Source organism: Ipomoea triloba, chromosome 13 (assembly GCF_003576645.1).
Source record: "Ipomoea triloba cultivar NCNSP0323 chromosome 13, ASM357664v1".
Taxonomy (NCBI): Eukaryota; Viridiplantae; Streptophyta; class Magnoliopsida; order Solanales; family Convolvulaceae; genus Ipomoea; species Ipomoea triloba.
The window spans coordinates 29,773,284-29,785,793 of record NC_044928.1 but is presented as its reverse complement, the minus strand read 5'-3'; the positions used below and the strand labels follow the sequence as shown (position 1 = coordinate 29,785,793).

The 12,510-nt window shown below is 38.8% G+C and overlaps 3 protein-coding genes across 4 annotated transcripts; 1 reads left to right on the top strand and 2 right to left on the bottom strand.

The window, feature by feature from the left end:
- Window positions 1-1,724: 1,724 nt before the first annotated feature.
- LOC116002871 (pyruvate kinase isozyme A, chloroplastic-like) lies at window positions 1,725-5,853 on the bottom strand. The gene is made up of 6 exons (XM_031243055.1): window positions 5,011-5,853; window positions 4,196-4,286; window positions 3,877-4,070; window positions 3,068-3,189; window positions 2,480-2,958; window positions 1,725-2,227 (listed from the first exon to the last, which is right to left on the bottom strand). Exons 1-6 carry the CDS (start codon window positions 5,569-5,571, stop codon window positions 1,926-1,928), a joined length of 1,749 nt encoding a protein of 582 aa, XP_031098915.1. The 5' UTR covers window positions 5,572-5,853; the 3' UTR covers window positions 1,725-1,925.
- Window positions 5,854-6,666: 813 nt separating this feature from the next.
- Window positions 6,667-9,429, top strand: LOC116000912 (ADP-ribosylation factor-like protein 5). Its single transcript, XM_031240783.1, has 2 exons — window positions 6,667-7,054; window positions 8,788-9,429. The coding sequence occupies exons 1-2, from the start codon at window positions 6,863-6,865 to the stop codon at window positions 9,145-9,147; spliced, it is 552 nt and encodes a 183-aa protein (XP_031096643.1). The 5' UTR covers window positions 6,667-6,862; the 3' UTR covers window positions 9,148-9,429.
- Window positions 9,430-9,896: 467 nt separating this feature from the next.
- Window positions 9,897-12,288, bottom strand: LOC116001516 (guanine nucleotide-binding protein subunit gamma 2-like). Of its 2 annotated transcripts, none has more exons than XM_031241391.1 (4): window positions 11,887-12,288; window positions 10,547-10,599; window positions 10,409-10,453; window positions 9,897-10,318 (listed from the first exon to the last, which is right to left on the bottom strand). In XM_031241391.1, exons 1-4 carry the CDS (start codon window positions 11,989-11,991, stop codon window positions 10,285-10,287), a joined length of 237 nt encoding a protein of 78 aa, XP_031097251.1. In that variant the 5' UTR covers window positions 11,992-12,288; the 3' UTR covers window positions 9,897-10,284. The 2 variants fall into 2 exon arrangements, with proteins under 2 accessions (XP_031097251.1, XP_031097250.1); XM_031241390.1 differs by having other exon boundaries at window positions 9,897-10,326; window positions 11,887-12,282.
- Between the last annotated feature and the right edge of the window lie 222 nt (window positions 12,289-12,510).

Below are 12,510 nucleotides of genomic sequence, written 5' to 3'. Positions count from 1 at the left end.
AACATGCCTTGTAACCCTAATCGACAAAGCACCACAAAGAGATAAATTATTGAGCCTAGGTTACTCATAACTGGCCAGCTCAAATCATGATTCTCATAGGAAGTTGAACTTCAAATCTTATGGTTACCAAATCAACTGTCCGACCAACTCACCCCAATAAAAAATAAAGAAAAAAAAAATAGCAACAGTTTAAATTTGAGAGAAGAATCTATTTTATTTTGAAGTCACATTACACTCCAAAAACCATTCACTCTCATGGACCCTTTACACAGGTTTTGCAGCTGACGATAGCCATTTTGAAAGCTCCATTAAACCTGCTCCTATACTCTATCTCTTTTTACTAAATTGACTAAATATCTATGAATGTCATCTCCCACCTCACTGGTTTATATATATTCAGAAATTTGATTACTCTATTCCCGAAAGTAAAACTTCCATCACATATTCATATTTTATCAAAAATAAAAAAGAAATGCATAAAAATTGCGATCCACTTCTTTTTGTGAATCAACCAAAGCGTGTGTCACTTTAGGAAACAATAAAAAGTGAAAATACATATAGTATAACTCGTATATTTGTGGACATGGACTGAACAAAGTTCTACTAGTTTAGTTCTCGAACGGTGTCTTAATTAAATCATACTTTATTATTTATCAAATAAGTATATTTTCTTAATCTTACCCTACATAGTGAGCAGGCAATATGAGAAAGTTGTGTCCAATCAGCACTAATATCTTTCAAGAGTGAAGAAAAAAATAGAGAGGTGGCAGATGAAAATCTTTTATAATTTCTCTTTTAGGTACAAGATGACAACCTTTTCAAGCTCATAGTTTTTAGGCAACATTTCAAAGCCCATAGTATTAATCAATCTAATCATGAAGATGGTGAAATAGACAAGATATCTCAGAATTATATTATTTCCACCAACACCAATAAGGTATATATTAATTTCACCATCCGTATGGAGTGCATCAAAACCTTCACATATCTTATGAGAACTAATTTTGACTAAAACCACAATAGTTAGAGCATCCAATCTTATTCCCCAAGGATAATTTAGGGAAGAAAAAAAAAAGGTAGTTGCTCCTACCTATCAACTATATTTTCCACTTGAATACCTTGAGACATAGTTTAATTGGTTGCCTAATTCAAAGATGAGTTAATAGCAGGGAAAATTCCAGTTAAGTTGGTCGGACTGTTAGTTTAATAACCACAACATTCCAAGTTCGACCCCAGTCGGAGCAGCCTATTAACCTTCTTAGTTTGAGCCAACCAGTTATGAGCAATTTAAGTTGATTTACTTCCTTGTGTTCCGTTGCCAACTAAGGTCATAAAATGACTTTCTTGGTTTGAGCTGGTCAACTATTGACAACCTAGTCTGATTTACTTCCTTGTGGTCATCACAAGGCGAGATTTACACAATGTACACCCAAGATGTGTTAACAGTTAGTATCGCACACCCAATATAAATTAGTAGCTCTGTTTTATTGACAGTCACAAGATGCAGAGTTTGATTCCTACCGAGCCATAGACCATTTAGACATATCTTTCAGTTTACTTTTTTTCAGCCAAGATTTCAGGGCTGAGTGGGCTCTTGGGATTAGAATGGAATGTCTTTTATCTTTCTGAGTCATACCATTTTGGGTTTGGCTCACAGGCTGATCATGAAGCCTAGCTAGGCTAAGCTTAGTAGTGGAAGTAAACAATACTCCTATTGGGCTAAATTCTGTAAAGGTAATTTCATATCAATGGTTCAATCAATCAGAAAATTATGTGAATCTTGGACTGACAAGACAGGTCCAGCACATAGCCCATATTAATGAACCAACAAAAATGGACAAGATAAAATAGCATAATAATGGTGCTAATGAACTCATACAAGGGAAGTTTACGGTTCAGATAAAGTAATCTAAAGATAGGCATTCTTACGGAACATCCATGACTTGAATAGATTGCAGCATGTCAGATACAGCAATAACTAGATCACCTGATTTTATCATGCCGCGGGCCTTTAGCAGGGAAAAGGTTTTGTTCAGGTTGCTTTCCATGTCGTCAGCAAAATTTACGCGAAAGGGAATTAGACCCCATTGCAGGTTCAGGCGCCTACGCGTGGACGTTGTGTCTGTAAACGCGAATATGGGGCAGTCGGGACGACAGCGTGATAGGAGAGAAGCCATGTGTCCATCCTTGGTGTACACGAAAATAGCATCAACCTCCAAATGGTTAGCTGCAAAATTTCAGCTTAAGTTAGAACTCAATGAATCACATTATATTTGCCAAGGAATCACGCCAAAAAAGAAAGTAGTTATGAAGCCGGTTGCACTCCCATATGGAAGGGGGTGGGTTCGAGCCTCACTGGAGGCGATATTGACTCTTTGTGCTTCAGTAGGTTGAAAAGTAGTTATGAACAGATACTGCATTGTAACAGAGTCAGCACTACTCAAAAAAGAAAGCTCCATTAAAGAAACAGATTTCTTACCCATCTTTGCAGCAGAATTGCAAATCTCTTCTGATATTCTATCTCCAAATGAAGATGCAATAGACCGGAGTTCTATGGCCTCGCGTTGTTTCTTTTCTCTCCACTGCCTCTCGATTCTCAAACTAACAGTCCTTACGACAGCCAATGCTTTGTCGGGATACTGGCCCATTGCCGACTCGCCCGAGAGCATCAAGGCATCTGACCTTTGCCTAACCGCTTCAGAAACATCAGCCACTTCGGCCCTCGTAGGAATAGGGTATTCTATCATAGAATCGAGTAACTGAGAGGCAACGATAACGGGCTTATTTAACTGTCTGCAAATCTGAACAATCTTTTGCTGTTGCAACGGAACCTGTTCCAATGGGATCTGAGCACCGAGATCTCCTCTTGCCACCATAGCTCCATCTGATGCCCGAACTATTTCCTCCAAGTTTTTCAACGAGTCAACGCTCTCTATCTTTGCAATAACAGAGATATCACTGCAAGCGTCAACATGTTACATGCATATAGAACGTTACAAAATAAAAACATGAAGTAAATTATTCCCGCGTTTCTTATAACAAGAAAAGGAAAATGATGCTCACTGACCTATCACGGGCTCGTGCTTTGATGTAACTTTTAAGATGATTAATGACTTCTGCAGACTTGACAAATGATACCGCAATAAAATCAACACCCTCTGCAACCCCAAAGTCAATGTCTAGCCAATCCTGAGAGCGAAAAATTCTTTTAGCTAGATATCGAGTGCCAAACACACACACACACACACATCGTTTTCAGATGATCAATCAACTCTGCAATTAAGCACAAAGGCCACTAGTATTAGACTTGCAAACAGCCAAACATAAATGCAAAACCAACTTCCCGATCAAAAAGTGTTACCTTGAGATCAAATCACTCTTACAATAAAAGTTCAGTGATACTGAAATTGCCCGTCAGGATGGTCCAACCATGAAAGACATCACAATCTTTAACAGTATTTTACAAGATGATATATACAAGTTAGACTTTAGGAGTTCATTAAAACCCACAGGAGAAAGGCCATATTCGTTTTGGCTTACGAGTTTCTATCAATTCATCATAAATAAACAATTCAAATGTGAATTATAACTGGAGGTAGCTCATGGATAAAAGGGGCACTCTATCCTGGAGAATCTAAAACGAATTCTTTTGAAGCTAAGAAACAAAGCAGACACAAAACCCCGATAGCTCAAAGCTTAGTAACAAAGTATGAATATATCAGCTTAGAAAGCCAACCCAATGAAATCTGGGAACACAATCATCCAATAGGATAACAACATTATTTGAACTTGGTATAGAACATGTGAATTTAGAGTACTGGATTGTGGTAAAAGAACTTCTTCAACAGCATAATAGAAAGGAATATAGATACTAACCTTTGCAGAAATTGTAGGAAGCATGGCATTACGCTCCCTAACTAGTTTGCCACCACGCCAAAATGTTAAATTAGCCCGAGGTAATAGAAGTCCAGGATCCGTGCAAATACACTTGACATCTGGACCAATTTTCTCAATCACCTCAAATCTCACCATTCCGCCATCTACTAGCAATTCATCCCCCACTTTCACATCTGAAACAATATTTAGGCAATACCATTATGATCTTTCTATATATATATTACAATTAACCAAACACTACTAATGCTGAGTTAAACAATATGTATGTTTTCTCCTTCAATCTAAAAACTTCATAAACCTTCAGCAAAACCATCATAGTTCACATTAATGGTGCGCTCGGGCTGATTTGAATCGAATGTCCTAACACTGAATGTCCAAACTTGACCATCCTGCAAAAGAAAGCATATGATGTATTTACTATTGAGGTAGGCATTATTCTTAATGGCAGCTAACAACATATTATCAGAAGTAAGAAACAATTCGGGAGCAACCCCAGCCAAGTTGATCAGACTGTTGACTTAATAACCACAAGGTTTCAAGTTTGACTCCCAACAAGAGTAGCGTAATGGCCATTTTGGTTTGAGATGGTCAACTATCAACAACCTAAGCCATTTTGGTTTGAGATGGTCAACTATCTGCAACCTAAGCTGGTTTAAGGTCCTTTGACAAAACTATCAGAAGTAAGAAACAATTCGGGAGCAACACCAGCTAAGTAGATCAGACTGTTTAATTGATAACCATAATGTTACAAATTCGACTCGCAACAGGAGCAATGTAATGGTCATTTTGGTTTGAGATGGTCAATTATCTACAACCTAAGCTGGCCATTTTGGTTTGAGTTGGTCCGCTATCTGCTATCTACAATCTAAACTGGTTTACCACCTTATGGTCCTTTGACAGCTAACGGGTCAGCTATGGACAAACTAAACTAGTTTACTGGTCTTTTGCCATCTATAATCACTATAAACCATCGGGTAGTGAATGTGATTTCCCTCATCACTCAAAAGTAAAAAACAATTCAAGAGAAATCATTATAACATTGCTAAAGATTCAAACTTTTCTCTCAGAAGAGAGAAATAATCACAGATAAGTTAACAATAGAGGAAGAAAAACCTCAGCTTTAGCAGAGGAAGCGCCGCCAAGATCACCCATGTGAATCTCACTCCCTTCAGTATCCATCATAATAGCGACGGCGAAGCCCTTCTCGTCGTTCAACCGCCGGACCCGCTCAATCACCATCCGGTGCCACTCCCGGGTCCCGTGGCACATGTTGATCCGAGCCACATTCATCCCGCCGACGGCCAGCGCCTCAAGCTGCTCGAACCCGCACGTGGCGGGCCCAATGGTGCACACCAGCTTAGTCCGCCGTGTACTCCGGAACCCATTCTCCTTCAGCTCCGCCTCCGTCACCGCGTCCACATCAATCGCCCCCAGCTCCTGCGTCGCAGCGGATACCGCCCCCGCCCCGCCGGAGCCGTTATCCGACACCAAAACCCGGGAGGACCGCAAATCGAGATCCGAATTCGAAGCTCTGACGATAAATGGCCCCACCGGAGCCTTCACCGGGACCCGGAACCCCCGGGCCGGCGCAAACGACAGAGAAGGCTTGGAAACTGCAAATCCCGGCAGCGCTGCAGAACCGGAGGAGACAAAGAAGCTGAGAGCTCGCGACATTTTGCCCGGAAACCTCAACAATGATGGGAGTTGAAACGACAGAAAAAATGGGGAATTCAAGGCAAGAAAAAAGGGGTGGACGTGAGTGTCAATGTTCGATAATTTTGAGGTTCTTCTTCAGTTCTTCCCCAACCTATCACAAAGGTTGCTTCTTGAATCTTGTCATGTCTGAATTCTGCTTATAATTCAATCCTGCGGAGTACACTATGCTTTCAGCGACATTGATACAGTGTTGGGAATGTGATCTGTCATCAACTCCAAGAGTGATTAACATTTAACAATGGATTATTGGAATCTGTCAAACAAGAAAAGGATACAAATGTCAAAGGAAATTTGCTTAATTCAAGATTAAAAATTAATCATGGCCTAAAATAAAATAAAAAACTTTTATCCTTATCCAATTATTATATTGGGCCTCAAAAGCCCATTTAGCCAATTTTACAAAAATCCCAACAAATAACAAACAAATGACACAATTTTAGATTAAAGATGACAAATGGGCCATGTTGAGCTAAAAATGTAAATGAGTCGAGCTGCTCGCGAGTTGTTCGGTCAAAATTTAATTCAAGTATGGTTCAGTATTGCAAAGAACATGTCTAGGCACTAATTATTTACGTTTAGGCCCTAAGCGTCGGTCAACCACCTAGCGTTAACACTGTTAAAGTGGGTTGGCCCGTCTCATTAGGCACTGTGAATATATATATATATATATATATTAAAAAATGAGGCGGGTTCGCAGGACGACCCGCAGCCCGCGCGGGCCGCGGGTTAAGCCTGTTAGGCCCGCTCTTTTGCAGATCACCTTTCTTGTAGTCATAACCCGCCCCACGGTGGGGCGGGTGCGGACCGGCCCGCGGGCTTTGACCCACTTTGACAATATTACCTAGCCTCACTTTAAATTGTGGTCTAGGCGGATGGTCGGACTAAATTAGCGTATCAACATAAGTCATTTTTCTTTAAAAAAAAAAATATATAAGTCACTTTTCTGTTTTTCAAACACACCCTAAATTAGTGTTATGTTGTAAAATTAAAAAAAAAATCAAAATGTCATTAAAAGTAATAAAGTACCACAAAAGTTAAGGCACTAATGAGTAATGAAGCATTAACTTTATCCCCAAAAAAAAAGGGTTTCCAAGTTCAATCCTCTTCATTTCCGCACCGGATCGAGCCATCACAGTCGTGATCATCCGTACTTACCCGAATCGAAGATCCGAATTAGTCTCGATCTTGAATTAGGACATCAATTGTGTCCTCTGTGAAATTGGCAGTGTTTTGATAATAAACGTCGACGATGGGGGCTTTCTTATCGAGGTTCTGGTTCATGCTATTTCCGGCCAAGGAGTACAAGATCGTGGTGGTCGGACTTGACAACGCCGGAAAAACGACGACGCTTTACAAGTTGCACTTGGGAGAGGTGGTCACTACCCATCCTACTGTTGGCAGTAATGTTGAGGAGCTCGTTTACAAGAACATCCGTTTTGAGGTTCGGATCTAAATTTTCTCGATTATTTTATGTGGACTCTAATTTTTTTCACTTGAAGATTGTAGCTTTGATCATTTGCTTATTTTCTATTCAATTGAAGGTTTTTTTTTTTTTTTTTTTTTGAAGTAATCAATAGCATACAAGATGTTGAAATGGATCTTTTACCTATTAGAAGAAGAATTATTATAGTCATGTTTGACCTTCAGCTGTTGTTTATGAAGTTTCAGATCAAAATCATAGGCTTCTTGAAGTTTGGTTGTATGATCATGGTGGCAAATGTGTTGTGTTTGTGTATGTGTGTGTATCTATACATAATATCAAGAAAGAGATGACATGAGATCATCAAGATTCAAGATGACTGAATATGAAGCTTTTACCTAGTATTAGCAAGACTTATCGATTGTATTTGTAGTTATTTTAGAAGGGTTATTAATGAAAGATATATCATGATAGGAATTCTTGCTGGGATGAGTTGCCAAATTCTTTATGTGTCCTTAGCCATTATGGCTACTAGATATTGCCCATTTACGTGTGGGACACTGCAGCTATCTTTCTCGTGGGCTAACTAATGCGTTGTTATTGTATGCCAATTGCTAATCTTTTATATAAGAAGCATGATTGTATAGACTGCAGGGTGTGGTTGGTTGTGTTTTAAGTCTCAAGATAGTAAATCAAAGCTGGGATAGAGCCTAAGAGGCCAAAGGTGTTCAGTTTATATCTAGAACATAGGAGTCTTTATCAAGGATAAGGCATCATTACATAGGTATTGGTTAACAAAAAGAGATATTGGGGAAATATAAACAATCAAGGATGGCTTATATTTATCACTGCCCTGCAAAATGGGGCTGGTCATTGAACTTCAAGGAATCAAGGATGGTTTTGGACACCAGTTTTCCGTGTGACCTTTCTGGTAGTTTTATAGCTATCACTGCCCTGCAAATCTTATGTGAATTTCAATGGTCTCATTGTTCAAGAGAGGCCAGGAATGGTAAATCAGCATGCACAATTAGCCTTTTTAATGAAATATCTCTTTTTTTTTTAAGATTAGGAGAACCTAACGGTTAATTTTGTTGATGAATATTGACTATAATGTGAAAATAGAGCATTGTGCATCAGAAGTGAATGTTAATAAAGGAAAGATGCAAAATTGGGTGAGTCACTAACCCCCGGGGATGTGATAAGTTATGATGAGCCTTGGACATGAATATCCTTCTCAAGTTTTCAGCTTGATATCTTTCTAACAACATTATTCAAATGAAGATTTATATTGCTGCTATTCCCTAGTGTTCTGAGTTTTGGGAAGAGAAGTCCTAGAAGCAATATCATTGATGGTCTGAGTGATGACAAAATCAATTTTGAACATCTGCCTGTTTCTCCATATTGTTTTATTATTTCATCTAGCTTATAGAGAAATGCTTATTAAAGCTAATTATTATAACCTGGCCATAATATTGCATGTCCTCACATCACTTTCAATCTCTACACCTTTTGGTGGTTTCTAGATTTATTTTCTACTTTTACCAAGATACTGGTGTATGCTGTAAACATAATAAAACTCCACATCTTCTTCGCTTTTCTTAACTGTGTAGGAAATTCAGTTTTTATATAATATACCATTTTATTTTGGAATTTTGTTGATCTTTAAAGATGACAACTTGATAGGGCCTTCTATCAAGATCTTGTCTACTTGAGGTTTTAACTGATCTAATGAAATTGCTAATGCTCTCTCTCAGGTCTGGGATCTTGGTGGACAGGATAGGCTTAGGACTTCATGGGCAACATACTACCGTGGAACTCATGCTGTTATTGTAGTTATAGACAGCACTGACAGAGCCCGGATCTCCACTATGAAGGACGAACTGTTCAAGCTGCTCCCTCATGATGATTTGCAAACTGCTGTTGTGCTCGTATACGCTAACAAACAGGATCTTAAAGATGCCATGACTCCTGCAGAGATCACTGATGCCCTCTCCCTTCACAGCATTAAGAACCATGATTGGCATATCCAGGCCTGCTCTGCCCTCACCGGCGATGGTCTGTATGATGGTTTGGGATGGATTGCACAGCGAGTCACCGGGAAAGCTACGAGCTAGAAGTGTTCACAGTGAAATTGTTTCTGGTGTTTCATGGTTTAAAGGCTTGATGTAAAATGCTGCCATTTGTGTAATGATACAAGCACTGAGATTGATTGTATTCCTACACTCTTTTACTTGCATCTTTTATTTCCCTTGGAGACAAGGTTGTGGCATTTCACCACAATCTGATTGTGTAAAGCTGTGATGACAACAAGGTTACTAATGGAAGCACACTTTACACTTGACTTGGTTTCCTTGTCCTTTCACTCCCATATTGTTTCAATAAAGGTCATTTCATTATCTTGTCAATGCCTTTTAATAGCTTTGAGCAAACTGTTAGTGCAACTGTAACAGCAAAGCTTTGAGCGAATTGTTAATGCAACTGTAACAGCAAAGTATTGAAAGCTTTTGAGTGAACTTTTTGTGCAACTGTAAAAACAAAGGATTGAAAGCTTTGAGCGAATTGTTAGTGTAACTGTAACAACAGAGGATCGCAGACTGACCGAGTTTAGCCCCTGCTCGATACGTGACGCTGTGGCTTACCATGACAACCAGATAGTGGTAAAGAGGTAAGCATAGTGCAGCGTTGTGATCCAACATAGTTGAATCTGAATTAATTTTAAGATGGATTGGTCAATGATGAACATGAAGGATAAGCAACAACCTCAATGTTAATTAGAAATAAGTGCCACAGATTAAGTTGCATATGATAATGAATGTTGTGAAGATCTGAAGAAACAAAAATGTGCCATGTTTAAAGCATTCTGTGGATGGATGAATTATACTTGACCACAATCAAATTTTAAACAATCTCATGGTGTCAGGAAAAACCCAAAAAAAAAAAAAAAAAAGAAAAAGGAATCTGTAGTCTGCAGAATGCTCAATTATGTACTACAAAACTAAGGGGAGAGATGTGAGTTTGGGATTCTGGAATTTCATCTCCCTGATAAACAAAAAAGAGAGGAACAAATACAAAGAAAATCAAATTTTCTGCACACCAAAACAATTCTCAGTTCACACTTTACATCTATCTGTAAGGCAACGTGCTGTAAGGGTACCGATTTGAATAGACTCTCCAATAAATGGCGAAATTCCTAATCAGCCATGAATGATCAAAGTATCCAGCACCGGCAACCAGATGCATCTGCTGGTCCTTCAAACCACCGATCCCAGAGTGGGTTCGTAGGACCTGTAGTTCTGGCGCAAAAGTTGAAAGAACTTCTTTAGCGTGGGATTGATGAGAAGAGACACTAACTAAACACGGGAAGAGTATTCTTACTCGGGAAGCAGTGGATCCGGTCTTGTTTCCACATTACTCAACATTCTAATGTCCAAGTAAAACATGATAAAGTTAGATAAATCATAGTACCCAGCTATTGAACATTCACTGATCATCTAATATTATCCTCTTACTTACTCCTTGCAAACAGCCGAAGCCTTTTCCATTCTGTCAACCTGTTCCAGTTCCTCCTGGACAAGTTAACATCATCAGAAGAAATCGGAACAAACTTATCACCCAATAAGATTTTAAGGAAATGATTATAGTTTGGTTTGGTAGTAGACTAATAACCAGCTGGGTAGGAACTTTGAAATTCGGCCAACGCATGTGGAACCGATTTTTGTCAAGCCCTTCATGTCCTTAAGAGAAAGATTTTACAGAGTAATCTTGTCCAATTGATTGATTAAATGTGAATTGTTCAATCATTTTAAAAACCAACTAAAAAAGAGAAAAAAAAAATCTTATAGAAAATGACCAAGTAGTTGACAGATTTTTAGAGCAGAGGCAAAATATTATTCCAAATAGGCTTAGTGATAAAGTTCAGAACTTTCATAACTTAAATAATGAAAATTGAGTTCAGAAATTTGATTTACGGTAACCATCTATAGTTCATACACACTTAGTTATCTAGAAAAGCCATAGGTTTAATCCATAGGAGCTTCAAACGTTCCTGCAATCCTAGCATTCGTTCTCTTCCCTCTCAGACATTCCTATAGTCAAAACTTACAGACCCTCGGGAAGGATTATTTCCCTTTTTGGTCCCTATGCTTAAACCCGAACTGCAAAACTGCACGTGCATTGTTCCTCTTCTGTTCAAAGCTACCCTCGGTTTATCCTTGCATCACTAATGCCTTCAACATCTAGTAGAAAGCACATTTTAGCACTTGAACAAGCCACCACACATACATGTAGCCAAGATTCAACAAAATACCCGTTTTTGGTCCCTATTCTCTATTTGCTCTCAGATGCATCTTCCATGGCATTGTAGCTTTCTGTTGCTGTACAAACTCTAGAAATTTGATCAAGCAGATAAATACTCCTCTCTCTTCCAGATCAAATTAGTATTGTTTCTTATGCTCCTAAAGGCCAATCAATCTAACTCAAGAAGGGTAATGGACTCACAAGCAAGTATCAAGGGAATATAAACTTAATTCCGGGCAACACCAGCTAAGTTGGTCAGACTGTTAACTTGGTAAATAAGGTTACAAGTTTGCCTCTAAATGGAAGCGGCCTATTAACTTTTTGGTTTTAGTTTTAGCCAGTTCGGGTAACTAGACTGGTTTACCTCATTCTAGTTTCCCTCAGTATATATAAACTTAATTCCCATTTTTGTTAAGCTATTTCAGTCATTTCTTCTCAGTTTTCACAATATATACAGATTCAAATAACCCAGAAGAATGGCATACAACTTGAAGAATTATAGCACAAAAGTTTCTAAAAAAAAAATCAAAACTTTGAAGGTCAAAAGAGAGGCTGACCTCCAAGAAGCGAGCTTCTTGTTCTAGCTGCTTCAATTCAGCTGAAATCCGATGCTTCCCTCTGGTATCAGCCACCGATCGCATCTGCTGATCGGAAGATTCCATCTTTTCTCCCTCTCAACAACTTCAAATCCCTCAAAAACACAAAACCATATATGAATGAAGGAACATGCCAATATTCCAGCAAAGATTTGCGCTGCAGCTGCTGCTATGTCATTGGAGATTGGTTTAGTTTTGTCTCAACTGCCCAGGAAAAATTTGCTGGTGGAGAGAGAAATTAGAGAGAGAAGGGGGTGGCCCCAGTACAGTGGTGGTAGGATTTGTGCGTTGTGATGAGAAATGGCGTAGTAAAGTTTGGTTCTTTGTGGAGACACTTTCAAAGGGGAAAAGAAAAGGGGAAAGGTGGCTCTCTTTTTGTCCCCCTTTTCCTTTTTGTTTTTCCCACTTTGTTTGCCACATTTGCAGTCTTTCATACAGTGCTTCAATTCTTCCAAAACACCACACCACCTCATACTCCCAAAGGTGTGACTCAATGAACAAATTAAAGAATAATTTTTGTACTAAAAAAATTACAATACAAATTAATTTTTAACTAGTTATACATAATTTTCTTAGTATACTTTA